We start from the raw sequence: 14,832 nt of genomic DNA on the forward strand, positions 1-14,832 counted from the left end.
TCTGAACCTAAAGGCTTTGCAGCAGTGGAGAAGCAGCTAGGCAGGAAGCCAAGGAATTAGCCTCAGGCTGTACAGTGTCCTGCAAGAAACAAGCTGTGCTGTAGGATACATAATCACACCATCCGCTTTCCCAGTTTAGCCAATCACCTCCTTATCCTCTGGCATGCCAGGCCTCCAGTAGCTGCCTGCAGATGTCCAAGAAGGTGTCAGGAGGGCTCAATATACATGATGGAAGTAGTGTTGTAAAAAGGAAAGATTACCACTTGTAGCAGACAGTTTACTCCATGGACAGGTCTCAGTAGGATGGAACACGTGTTTGAAGGACTGAAAATGCCCTACCGATACAGGTCACATAAGAAACAAGCTAAAAGCCAAACGAGTTCTCAGGTCAGCAATGAAAACAGCCTAAAATCTTTGTGACATCTTAACAAAAGAGATGCCAAGAGCTCAAACTGCAAGGTCAACAGTGTTGTGGCCAGTTCAAACAATCAAGTTGGACCCCGGGAATGTAAAGAGACAGAAGAATGATGCTCATTGCTGTCTAAAGGTCAAAGCATTTACAGGATATTGTGTTCCAGAACCAAACTAGGTCTGTCCCTTACTGTATCTAATCACAAAAGGTATTGAGCAATTCACTTTAGCTCATATTCTAGGGTATATTGAGAACTTCCTTGCAAAGTTCTTCTGCTTATCTGTTTAGACATGTTTTCCCTCTGCCACATGATGAATCAAAAGAATTTTTATATTTCCAGAGCAAACACATCATCGGTCATCAATTAAGCATTCACATTCAACTCTGTATGCAATTAGAAAGGCATCATTTTTAAAACAATCATTTTTAAAAAGCAACATTTTCCTAAATTCAGTCCTAGGAAGTAATGCCTTGCATATACACATACTGTGTCACTGAAATAGACAGGAAAAAAAACCAGGATTGCTAGTATTTAAGTAAGACTTTATTTATTTTGTTTTCGCTCAGAGGATGAGTTTTCAATATGATTTCGGGGAGTACAGCTGATTAATTAAACAAGACAACTAGTATTATTTCCCTTCTCTTTAAGCCTTTCCAATTCCTCAAGTACCTACTATGTGCTCTTTCCTTCTTTCATTTCCAAAAAGCAAAATCTGTAAGATTCATTTTCATACATGCTAAAATACTCTAGAGCTTAAGATAAAACATTAAGTAGGTGGTGTCTGGACAAAAATTAACATTGCAATTGAAGGCAGAGTGAAGTCAGTTACTGCATTCCCCTAAGACAGGAGATAAGCAGCTGTATTAAGATAAGTTATAGTCTTTTCAAACAATCAAAAGAAATTAAAGATTTTTATGGAAATCTTGCTCAAACATTTAGTTTCTTCAAACAAAGACTTCAGAGAGAGAGACTTTAGCTACACAAGCAACTTTCTCAAAGGGAATTGCTTAGATCCATTCCGAGTTATTATTCCTTCACAACCAAATACTCAAGTCAAAAACACTTCCACAAATAAACAGAAGTGATTACAGTAAGGCCAGGGCAAAATCTGTACTGGAAGCCCACACTACTTTGATTTTCCTAATTTTAATTGTTGTAATCTACTTAAAAACCATCTGACTTCTTTTGAACTAAGGCTCAGATCCCATAAAGAAATAGGATTCTATTGAAGACTCATTACAAAGCAAGCCATTTGTAAATCTTTAGAATAGCTTTTGAAATCTTGGCCAGGGACATTTGAAATGCAGCTGGTTTTCATCATTTGTCATTTCATGAGATCATTAGATTGAGAATTACACAAATTAACATGGGGTTTATTTATTTATTTATTTCTAAAAAGATTGATAAGAGGCAAGGACAAGTTATATTACTGTAAACAAACTTACCCGTGCACCCTTCTCCGGAAAACATTTGCATCCTGCACTGCAATCGCGGCCCCCACATGGCCCACTGTAGGACTTCTTTCCACCCTTAAAAAAAAAAAAAAAATTGAATTTCTTAACTATTTCTTAGCTGAAGATCTTCTTTAATTAAAATACTTGGTTTCAACACTTTTCACCTACATTACCTTTGTTGTGTGAATTTGCTGGGAAGTAATCGGGCAAAATACAATTACATTTTAACTTCTCCACAGCTGGGTTATTTTCAGAATCACCAAATAAGCAGAAAAGGCTGGATTAGAAATTCTTTGGGGACAAGTGAATTTACACAAGTTGGTGCTATTCTGCAAGGTGCAGAGTGCTTCCTAGGGCTCTCAAACCCATAAAACTAGATGATGTTTTGAGATACTGAGTACACTATTAAACTAGGATCATAATTGGTAACCGCAACTTGTGCCTCAGCCATCCTGCATCAACAAGTATCTCTACATCAGCAGGAACTATGAACACTAATTTTGGGACCCTTGCATGTTTCTAAGAACAAGAAGCTGCATCTCTGAACCACAAGAACAAAAGCTACTGGATGAGAGAAAATGGCATTTTTAACAAAGAGCACACGTGCAAGGAAATGTGTAGGAAACCACCATGGATTTGGATTTAAACTGAAAATATATGCCGAATTTGCTACACTAGCATTAGTTATTTCAAGAATAATTGCAGTATTTATGTTAATCTGAAGTCCCTATATCACAAACTTAATTCCTAGTTAATAGAGCACATGAAAGTTAACTACGTGAGTTGAGTTTAGTTTAGAGAGTTTGATCTGCTTGCACATTCAACAACTTTGAAGGACTGGGCTGCCCAAAGCCCTGCAATGCTACTGCCAACACTATAAATCCTGGAAAAAGGTCCCCTTTAGCACCGTAGTTTTGTCACACACTATGAACACCCCTCTCTAAGGAAACTTTCACTGTCCACCATGCTCAGGTACAGTCTCTAGGGTTTGAACTTCTGGAAGGAAAAAACATTTAAGGTTCTCATATCAAGATGACCAAACTAAATGTCAAAACAAGTTCAGACTGGAGCTGAACATTTCCTAACTAAAAGCATTCACAGGAAATATCTTTAAAGCCTTTAAAATTTCCTGACAGTGAGGAACGTGAAAAATTAAAGACAATTCATGCAAGCTTCTCAACTTTTGAACTTCTTTGAATCAGCTTTCTCAGAGAAAGTAACTAGTCTTACATCACTTGATCGTTTTTCTGCTGAAGGTAAATAAAAACCTCTATACATGCTGATGTTTACACCATTTTGCTAAATTAAAAACCTTTGGGTTTAGAATGAACAGCTATTAACAAAAAGCCTTAAATCCAACCTCCCATACTTCCCTATCCAGAAAGGAGCATTATCTCTTGCTGTAAAATAGTTGTAACGACCTTCAAACAATTCTAAGAGGCATCAAGCATTAAAAAAATGCTGTGAAACCACTTTGCAGACTTTTCGGCAGTTTTGTTCAGATAAAGCCCCATTAGATACGGGGCTTTTGGACTACTCATTAAAATCCTATGGTAGGATCTACCACAAAACTTGAGCTGAAAAGAGAAAGACAGCACAAGAGAGGCACCATAACAGGAAACACACCATAGACAATTCTGACTGTCAGCAGCAGGAAATAAAACATAGAATGAAGCAGAGGTAAAAAAACAAACAGCAAACAAAACAAAACCAATCAACCAGCCTATGAACTATCCAATAGCAAAGAGAAGGAGACAAACTCTATCTAGAGGTTATGTAATAGACTAAGAGCATCTCCAAACTTTCTGCTCAGACAAGGAATAATCGCCATGAACTTGAGTCTGCAATGCGAAACACCAAGGGCTCTGTACATGAAAGATGGTCCCCGTCTTAATGGACACCCTGCTGAGAGGTCGTTTCTTTGTGAACTTGTTTGCAGAGCGAAGTGCTCCGAGACACAAATTTTGCCATCCTTATATGCACATTTCACAGGGGAAATTTGGACCCATTGCTAGGCAATGTGTATATCTATTCCTGACATTTAACCATACATTTAAACTCTTCACACACAGCTTTATGCCTCCAGGTAGTCAGATTATGCTTTCCCAGACACTCATTCAACCTTAAATTCTTCAAAGATTTCAACTTCCAATCAACTTTTTCTCCAGATTATTCTTTGTTCCAGCAGTCATTTGCACAAGCCTTTGGGGCCCATGGTTTTGTCCATTCAGCTGTCTCCTATGAGTGAGCACTTGCAAAGAGGCTTCCTTTCACCACAGCTCTGAATCCCTCCAAGGTCACTGCCTTGCAATAGTCAGTGTCTTGGAGCACTAATCTCCTGCCTCTGGTGGCAGATAGATCTTTCCCAGTGCCAAAGGCTGGACAAAAATCTGTTATTCCTTCAATCCCCCTGGCTCCTGCTGCTCCCATCAGTGATGGGGCTCATAAATAAGGCAGCACTCAAAAATCCCACTGAAGTCAAAAGAAATATTTCTCTTTAATTTATTGGAAGCTGGATGAAACTCTCACTGAGCTTTGTTAAAAACTGAAAATATGTCCGTACTTTGTGTAAAATTGTGTTCACCAAGTACTTCTAGGTTTCGTTTTCACAGCATGAGGAGTCATTTTGCTCACTTGTGAATGAAGGCATTTGGAAAGGAAGCAAAGCAAAGCCAGTTGGCTCCAAACCAGGTGTCCATGTCCTGAGTATTTTATTTAGGGGAAGTAGCTGACATCAGACACTCCATGACTACTTAAATAGCAAACAGACGTGTGCATAATGTTTGTGAACATAACTCTAAAGGCTGCATATAAGATTCTAGACAACACTGCTCTCTTCTGAAAATGTTTAATACATTTTTCCATTCACATATATGAATGCAAGGTCACTCAAACATCTAGGGATTGTAACCTGACCATGTAAACATGAGCCTGTCATATTTGTTCTGTGTATGTATTCAGGGAAGAGATTTTTTCCTACTGCTCTATGTTTCACATTGATGAATATGCTCTAGAGAAACAATAAAAATTTTAAAAATAAGGTTGTTAGTTATAGTGGTAAGCACCACCATTATAACAGAAATTAATGAAACCATTTTCATTTCAGTGTATGGAAGCAGACCAAGATCTTGAAAAAACAAAATAGCACTGTTACAAAAATACATACTCTGAGATTTAAATAGCCATAATATAAACTGAGTAACATACATACTGATTTTAACTGAGTTATTTCAGGCTTACATAAGAATCACTACCATTTCAATATAGAAAAAAACCACTTTATTTAAGAAGTATTGGTACAAATGAGAAACTATTATTAAAAAACATTCAAAACCAAGAGCCATTCTAAGGACAGTTTTCCTCTCCTGTTTCTGGTGTACCTCTATCAAGCATTAATGCACAGTTGATTCATGAAGAAGTAGTGGCATTTGAATCTTTCCATTGACTTCAGCTTATTCTGGACTGGAGCCAAAGAGAGTAAAGAGACCTGACAGCTGTGATGCCATACGAGGTGTCCCAGAATGTTCATTCCAGCTTCTCTACAGCAATATAGAAGGCAACAGAATAAATGCACATGACCTGGAACGACTTGCCTGCAAATCCAAAAATTGTACCTGCGACACTGGTAGGAAGCACAGCTCAGATGCAAGAGCTGGGGCTCAATTTTGCATCAAAACTTCTGCTCTGTTTCAAAGGATCAACTGCAAAAGACATAAAAATCCTGTCTGAAGACAATGACTTCAATCAGATAGGAAAATGAAGCCAGAGGAACAGGCTGAGGGCATGTTTGGGGGAAGGACCACAGAAAGGTTAAAAACATCATCCTTATCAGGGGGAAGTTAAAGTAGCAGTGGTGGAAATGGGCAAAGAAATTGGAAAATTTTAGAAAGAATGGATTCCAAGGAATGGCAGCACACAAAATTCGAGTATGTAAAGTACTCCCAAAAAAACAGCATACTCGTGATAAAAGAGGAAAAAGAGATGATGAGGAAAAAAAAGCTGACAATGATAAAACAGAAAGTGAAAGAATCTCTAACTGGCATAAAGAGATATGACAGGGATGAAGTTTTTTTCCCCAACACTTATCTCCAGTAACTTCCCAACTCAGGTTAAGGACTGCTCCACTACAGCAGTACAAAACCATAACAAGAAACTTCATAATTAAAAGCTGGAAAGGAAGTATAATGAAAACTTCTGGAATCTTCAAATAAACAATTTTTATATAATTCAGAGTCATATTACCTGCTGATGACTAATATGGAAATTACATTCACAGTACCAGACATTCAGATACCCTTGCAAAATTTCACTGCATAAAAATTAGTGAAACCTAATATCTCTGTTCACTTCATGAGCTACTGTGATAACCTCATTCATTTGAGCCTTCATGGCTTTTAGGAGTTAAATTCATGAATGAAGACTTGGGTGGCTATCCATACATTCATCAGAAAGGCAAATGCCAGAAAAGTGAAAAAATTTTATTTAAACAGTGTTCTCAGTACCCCACTGCTGCTCAGCAGCACTTTACGTGGCCATCAGTAACTGAGAAGGTACAGAAAAAGACCTCTGGCAAGAATATATAAACCAGCAACAGGGGTGACTGTCAGGGATAGAACACTGGTTTGCCCTATACTAACCAGTCAGAGGAAAGGACAATCTGACACAACAGCAAGTGTGTATAAGCTTCCATAAATATTTGCAGAATTGAAGTTTTTAAGCAGAGGGCAACATCCTTCCAGTTACATTATCAAGTCAGTCATTAAACACTCTGATGTCTCATGCTTAATGTTGGGGTTTTAGGAGCTCTGCTTTTGTTTTGGGTTTTGTTTTTTTTCCTCTTAAGGAACTTTTCCCATACGTGTTGCTAGGAGACAGTAAGGACTGGATACTTAAGAGAGACAAAAGACCTGGCCACAGCTCGGGGGAGGGGTCCAGCTGGCTACTCTCTCTTACCTGGGGTTTTCTCGTGTAGGGCAGAGGTGCCATGAGATTCTGGGGAAAAGGGATTGGGTGGAGCCCCTAGCCCTCTGGTGCTCTCGGCATTCAGAGGGGAGAGAAGCTGCGGTGGCTTTGGGGAGAATTCATCACCACTGCGAGGTTCTGCCTTCTGCTGCCTTCCTTCTACCGTGAGTGGAGCTCTGCTTGCTGGAGTGGCCGTTTCATGCCCTACCTCACTAAAAGAGGGACTTTTCACCATCTGCTCTGGTGCCTCAGGGGAAAAACCCCGGGATCCTGAGCCCACCTTTCCCTACCATGCTGGGAGCCCGGCCGCCACTGCCCTACCCCTGTCGTTCCTTTGCCACTGCTCTGAGCCTTCGCTACACTGCAGCTCCGCACCCCCTGCCTGCCCAGAGGTCCTGGAGTTCCCACCTACAGCTCCGGAGTTTGATACACCTCGTCTACCACCCGGGATTTTGTGCTCATTCCTGCCACTCCAGTTTGCTGCTCCCGAGTGTCCTGCTGGGGCACGGGGATCAGCTGCCCAGGGGGTTTGTGAAGCTTCTCTTCCATCCCTTCCCAGCTCGGCCAAGCCGCCATTACAGCATGCTCCCTGAGCTCGCACCACAGCGCCCCCTGCAGGCGCGGGGGAACCATCGCAGCCGCCCTGCCCGGCCGGGAGCCGCCAGCGCCCCTGCCGGCTGCGAGCAGAACTGCACCCGAGGGGAAGGTGCCGGCAGCCGAGAGAGGCTGGCGCTGGGTTCTGGCTCTGGTTGTTGTTGCTGCCGGTGTTGTTGTTTGTTTGCCTTGTTGTACACGTATAGATATATAATAGTAAAGAACTGTTATTCCTATTCCTCATATCTTTGCCTGAAAGCCCCCTAATTTCAAAATTATAATAATTCGGAGGGAAGGGGGTTACATCTTTGATTCCAAGGGAGGCTACTGCCTTCCTTAGCGGACACCTGTCTTTCAAACCAGGACACTTAATTACCAGAGGACTACAGTTTTGGAAATGAAAATGAGTGATTAAGAACTGGGTTCTCTTTTAAAAATGTTCCTGTAGCAAGAATTTATTGCTGCTGGAGCCTTTCACTGATAATGGAAATTAGACCCAGATGGGCTGGGCATCTTGGTATTACACAAAAACAATTCACTATGCCTGTATCCCAAACTAATGGCTGCAGCCACAGTATTTGTCTGTTCAGATTAGTAATATACTTATCCCAGATTAAATTTCCAAAATAGATGGCACACATCAGCTGCCGACAGGGTGGAATCTGCCAAGAACCACTCTCATGAGCAGCAGAAGTTAGCAAAGTATTATGGCCCACACGTATAAAGTTTACCCATCTTTTCCAGTTCACTTACAATATCTGCATCAAGGTCACTCCTTCCTTTTGGGGTGGGACAGATAAACAACTCAGCAACTCATTTGCTCTCACCTAAGCTTTCATCCTATTTTTTAAATAGACAATCTATGTCACAAGTTACAGAAGGGCCAAAAGGCCCAAACAGCTGAAAGTCTATATAATTATAGAGTATCTAAATAAAAACTTATGCAGTCATCTCCTGGAACTGTCAGAAGACTACCTGTTATAGTACCAACATGATTAACTTTTTAACCTCTGTCTCTGTAGAGGTTCAGTTCCCTTGCACTTTGTGATACTGAAAATAAGAGGCAGCTTGTCGGTGGATACATCCTCACTCATTTCCCTGGAGGTTTTGTCATTGACTGAAGCAAGAACAGAGTAAAGCCACTGCAAATAGCACAGTGAGACATCCCACTGTGTTTTAAGTCCTCTAGTAAAGATTTACCACATCAGTTCTGGAAAGTACCACGAACTGTTCTTGGTTAATTAAATCACAAAAGAAACCAGGCACTTTGTGCTCCACCCACAAAATACTTCAAAGAGTAGAATCACGGAGAAATTGCTCTCCTTTAGGGGAAGATGTCTGGTAGTATGTTTGATTTGGACCCTGCACAATGGGTCCTTGTTAACTAACGTTTGAGGACCACAGTAGTAAGCATAATTAATAAAAAAATGTAGGGTTTTTTTTAAAGTAAACATCTTTGGAGCTGTTCCTCTATCCTCTATGCTATTTCTAGTGTACTATTTCTATCTTCAGGGAGTGGGACTTAGCAAGTCACATGTCCCAAGAGCATACAAGTGTCTACTCCTGCTTGTCAGCTACTTTGCACTCTTGATTGGTTATTTATCCTTTATGAGAAATGTAGAATACCACCAGGACATCAGTACCATTTACAAACATCTTGTGCTAGCGTAAATGTCAGTGATAAATCAGTTCCTCTATGTTAAAAATGAAAAATAATGAATAATGCATATAGTACATCCTTAAAATTGTATATACATCTGTGTGCACCTTCAACAAAGCAAACAAATTAAAAGTAATGAGTAAAATTCAGACATCTTGTTCGTCTGTAGCCCTACAACTCTGCAAAAGAAAAGTTGCATAAAAGGCCCATCCAAGCAGCAAATGCAGTCTAAATGCCCTTTGAAGTCTAAAGGCTTCCCATTTAGTCCCTAACAGATGATAAATCAGTTGGCAATTAAGAATTTTCCAACATTATAAAAATATCAGCATTACAAAGAGTAAGCAACAGGTGGAAAATCATAAAAGTAAATTATGTTAAAAAACCAAGGGTATGCATTTGAGGTATTATATCATCATGCAAGCAGGCTTACATAACTAACCGGATTTACTAAAGTAATTCCCTTTTCTAGCCATAGTTGTAGAGAGTGAAGTGACTTTGATGATCCCTCCTATCATACTGATGAAAATAACCATATGTTTCTAAACACAGCTTATCTACAAACACATTTATTTCAACGTTCTCTACAAGTACAGTGGTGGTCCTGCAAAGTATTTTTCAAACAAACCATCTCTGGGAGGAGACAGGGAGGGCAAAAACTTTATCTACTGGAAATACTGCATTTCATACATTTTTTTCATTCCATATGGAACAAAGGTTAGGAAAAAAGAAAACCTGAAAAATTAGTCTTTTCAGGATAAAATGAAATGGATGTTTCTGACATTGGAAAAAGAGATCTGGGCACACCTTTCACACTCTGCCGCAAGGCCCAGGAGCTTGGGTTTCAGCAGCATGTGAACCCAAAAGCCTGCATGCTCTGGCTGTTGAGGGGAAAAAAAAAGCAGTCAGAGGCCAGGCAGGTTTTCTACAGAAAACCTTATTTCCCAGCATTTATCTACACCAACAGCTTCTTTGTGGCCTTTCAAGTTTTACCCCAGCAGTATTCCCAATGAAAGTCGCTTTTTCATACCCATGGGTTCCAACATCCGTCCATCAGTTGGAAGTGAGCAAAAGCAAGTAACGTCCCAAAATGCAGATACAAATTGCAGGGGTGAGGGGGTGCAAGGAACAGACAGAACAGCTTCAGATCAAGCAGAGAAGAATAACAAGGGTTTGGAGGACACAAGGCTGGGAATTCAAGACTTGTAAATGACAGAAATAAAACCCTTTCCAAATTCTGCCCAACCTGTATAAACAGCTACAGCCAAGTCTGCTTGCTCCCTGTTCTCCAGCTGAGTATGTCTGGGTTGCTTTGAGAGATGCAGGTCCTGCACATTCTCAGGAATCCCACTCTCACTTCACATTCACACAACAGCTCTGAGGGGATCTCATCCCAGGACCTGGAAATTCAAAGAGGGGACCAAGAATAATTCACAAAGGAACAATGAAAGTGTGCTTTTCTGCACTTCCTTCTGCTCTGCAGAGCAGCAATGGCATAGCCCCTGGAAGAGGTTCCTGGATCTGTCTCTGAACCTGGTTGGACATGTGCAGAACATAGCACCACAGTCTGTAATTTTAGATGATCACTCAGGACTCTGAGGGTTCTGATTTACCTGATGAATCCAAGATGTAAAATCAACTTGCAACTCTGTTGCCACAGAATAATCACACTTCCATCATACTTAGATATAGCACATAACATGCACAACAGGGTGTTGTATTTACTATTACAGCTGTTGGTTCAGATTGATTTTCTGGGCTGCCCTTCTCATTTCACTGAGGCCTTCAAGCAACCTGTCCTTTCATCCCAAAACAACCCTTTGTAGTAATTCAGCCAGTCAAGCCCTTCCCTGCAGGGCACAACTGCTTTGCTTAAGGATTCCCTGCAGTCTGCCCAGTGAGCACATTGAGTACACCACCACACAGTTAAGCCAGATGTAAATTAGACAGCAACTGGAGAAACCAAAAAAGGCTGTGTTCCACACGTTGGAGAAGACCCTGGCTATCATGATAATTTTTCTTCCTAGTGACACTGATAAAAGAGAAGTGAGAAAATATAAACTGAGGTAAACTATAAAATGTCAAAGGAAATTTAAGTAGTTCCATTGTGTATCCATGTATTTAATTTACTGTTAGGCCTATTTAATTTCAACTAACACTTCTGAGCAGAGAGGTCGTCTATTCATCAACTGTGGATCTTGCAAACTTCTGCCAAGACAAAATGTACAATCTCCATTACAGATAATCTTACCTGTCTGGAGTGGGAAAAGACAAAAAGCCTTTATAACATTTATCTAGATTAAACAGATCAGAGGAGGTATAGCTTGATGCAGTATTTTGACAGAAGAAGAGTATGTTTGCTAAGGAATAGGTACTGATTAAATCTGAGACAAAGTGTGCCACAAACATTTCTCCCAGGAAATCAAAAAAGGACTAAACATAGAACTGCCAGAATAAATGTATAATTTTATTTACAAATATCCTATTTTTTGTAGTGTGTTCCTAGGCTACTAAGCAGAGTATGAACTTTAGAATGATATATTAGAAAACACAGAACCAAATGTCTCGGTTAGCTAGTACTGGATAAGGGAAGGAAAAAGTGAGACAAAAGGAAACTATTCTTAGCAACAGCTAAAAAAACCTTAAAATATGTCTTTGGAGACATCATTATCACCACTCCTCAAGCTGAAAATAATGAAAAGATTTAGTAATCTTTTAATTTTCCTTTTTTTCTTCCATGTAAGTAACACTTTTAAAAGATTTTTTGTTTCACATATTATTTTATATGTTGGGGGGACAGAAAACAAGGCTTTTGTTTTCAGACTGTTTTACAGATAACAAAAGGCATACAGTGAGCATATGCAACATCAACCTTCAGATGTCTGGTTTGTCACAGAACCTGACATGAAATTTGAAGAAATTTTTTTTTTCAGTCTTTATTAAACCATGCAAAGGAAAATATATCATCAGAAAGACTAAAGCTATCTACAAAATTAGATTGTGGAGTCTGATGCAATTTAGAACAGAAATGCATACTTTATATAATCTTCAGAACTCTTTTATGCCAAAGGCATAGATCTTTATCAATAGGTGTGTGTGCCCTTGCAAGCAACTGTTTGAAATGGTGACTTGTTAAAATTTTAACCCTCTAATCCCCATTTACCTACTGGATGCAGCACTGTCCAACCTAAAGCCATACTGCCTGGACCTCTCATTTGAGAGATGACAAAAAGCAACTCAGGAGATAAAAGCAGCTAAAATGAAGTCTAAAGCAATTAACATAAAGAAATGGACAAGGCTAAACAATTATTTAATTCTGGAAGTCCAAGCATGTATGTTTACAGAAGTGAATTTGTAAAACAATAAAGTCTGTCCTGTAAGAGTACATTAGTTCTGCTTGTGGCATTACCTTGCTCTGTCTTCCCTGAAACCCACTAGAAATAATAATGGACAGATGTCACCTAAATAGAGAAATCAATGCAGTGGAGATAAAAATCACCAAATCTCGCTGAAATCAACATTTTATAACCTGTTTGTATAAATCCTATCAAGCAGTCCCTCAGGATTGACTGCACTGTTGTGCAGTTAGAATTGCTCAGACATGGAGGACTCAGAGGGTAAGGCTTTTCATTTAAGAAAACTGCTACCATATTCAAAGAAAGTTTCACTAAAAAAAACCCGAAACAAAAAAGAAAAAAAAAAAGTAATTACTGCTCAGAATGGACACTGTCACAGTGGAAAACATACCACCAAAAAACTCATCTGAAGCTTTCAAAATGTCCTAAATTGTGCTTTCTTTGAGTTAATTTCTTAGCTGCAGCCATAGTGTGGTAAGGGATGACCTACACTACACATACAGCACCTACCCAGGAGATTAAAAATTGCTGTACATGCAGTGTAGAAAACACACTACTAGGAAATTCTTAGTAACGTAATATCCAACCTTGAACATTATCACTCAGAACAGCAAACCCAACAATTCATGAAATGAAGATTAGTGCTAAAATTTACGGTCTCATTGAGCAACATGCTAGCTAAGCACAGCTGTCCCTCCTGAGAAAAAAACACCCACGCTATTTCAAACAACTTTTTTCAAGGACTTTGCCAACTTAAGCAGCTTCTTTTTTTTTTTTTTTTTGGCCACATGCATAGTAATAACATGACAAATATAAGCAAAAACTCTAATGGAGGAACAAACAGTTCTTCTCTATACTGGATATTAATTTCTCCTATGTGTTTTTGTACAGCCTGTCTTATTTTATTTTCACTTGCACCTATTTAGTTCAAGTTGTGCTGTATTAAGAAAAGACTACTCCATTTTTTCCCTAATTGGTAAACTGGATTCTAACTTTTACACTGGCTCCTGTTGAAAAATACCATGGATTGTGACATGAAACAACAGATGTTCTTAAAATAACAGACTCAGATATTTCCAACTGCTATCACTCTAAGGGAAATGCCAGGCAGAGAAAAGAACTGTTCTTATTGGCACTGGGCTCACCAGGGACCTGCCCTACAAAGTGCTGAGCATTCTGAGATTCAACAAGATGACAGCACACTCAGCAAATCAAGGACTCTCTCAGAACCAACAAAAAATACGTCTAACACAGTACTAATGAAAAATCACTATTTTACCCAAGTGCCAAATGTACCTGCATCACCAATCCTGACAGCCTGTCCATTCCCAGCACTGAACTGGAACTGGGCAGCACTGCCAGACTTGAGCAGACTCATTTGCAATGATGCTACACCTCTTTGCCCAGCAGGATGGTTTAATGGGTTTGTGCTGGTACCCTGTCTTCAAGCCCTGCCACCCCGTCTCTAAACTCTATCTCTTCCCAGCTGATGAAGAATGTGAAACAATGACTCATGAGGGGAATCTCAGGGGTCAGTCTGAACCCAAGCAAAGTACCTGTGAGCCCGGGCTCAAAGCTGGCCATACCAGCCCAGCCTGTTCTCAGCCAGAACGAACCTCCCAGCTCAAGTCAGGTACATATTTGCAAGTACTACTTCTGAAATCTCTGTACTGCTGAGGTACTGCTTGAGTGCTACATCCAGTTCTGGGCTCCACAGATCAAGAAAGACAAGGAACTACTGGAGAAGGTCCAATGGAGGGCTATGAAGATTATGAGGAACTGGAGCAGCTCTCATAGAAGGAAAGGCTGAGGGAGTGGGGCCTGTTCAGGCTGGAGACGAGATGACAAGAGAGCACACAAATGTGTTAAGGGAGGTGTCAAGAGGATGGGACCAAACTCGTTTCAGTGGTGTCCACAGCAGGACAAGGGACAATGAGCACAAACTGAAACACAGAGTTCAACCCCCTGAATAGGAGGGAAACCTTCTTTAGTGTGAGGGTGACCAAGCACTGGAACAGGCTGCCCAGAGAGGTCATGGAGTTTCCTTCTGTGGAGATGTCCAAAACCCACCTGGACTGCGTGATTCTGTGCAGCCAGCTCTGGCTGAACCTGCTGCAACAGGGGCTGGGTTAGGGGAACTCCTGAGGTCCCTTCCAAGCCCAACCATTCTGTGATTCTGTGTAATCATCTTGTACCATCTCACAATTTAACTCTTTTTTGAACTACAATGTACCTTCTAGGAAATCATCCAATCTTCCTTTGAATATCTAAGCGTGAAATTTCCACAACAGGACTAGATGCAAAACGGCTTAATTTTATGAAAATGTTTATAATTTCCTGTACAGAAGGTCAACAAAAATTGGTCCATTGCATCAAATTCCTCAAATTCAAGAAAT

General features: G+C 40.1%; 1 protein-coding gene across 2 annotated transcripts in view; it reads right to left on the bottom strand.

Moving 5' to 3' along the window:
• COL4A6 (collagen type IV alpha 6 chain) overlaps positions 1–14,832 on the bottom strand; it is a 119,435-nt gene that overhangs the window by 73,262 nt on the left and 31,341 nt on the right. For both annotated transcript variants that reach the window (XM_048319110.1, XM_048319109.1), the window contains exon 3: positions 1,859–1,942. In XM_048319110.1, coding sequence (XP_048175067.1) covers positions 1,859–1,942 — 84 coding nt within the window. The remainder of the gene's footprint in view (positions 1–1,858; positions 1,943–14,832) is intronic.

Source organism: Corvus hawaiiensis, chromosome 14 (assembly GCF_020740725.1).
Source record: "Corvus hawaiiensis isolate bCorHaw1 chromosome 14, bCorHaw1.pri.cur, whole genome shotgun sequence".
Classification (NCBI taxonomy): domain Eukaryota; kingdom Metazoa; phylum Chordata; class Aves; order Passeriformes; family Corvidae; genus Corvus; species Corvus hawaiiensis.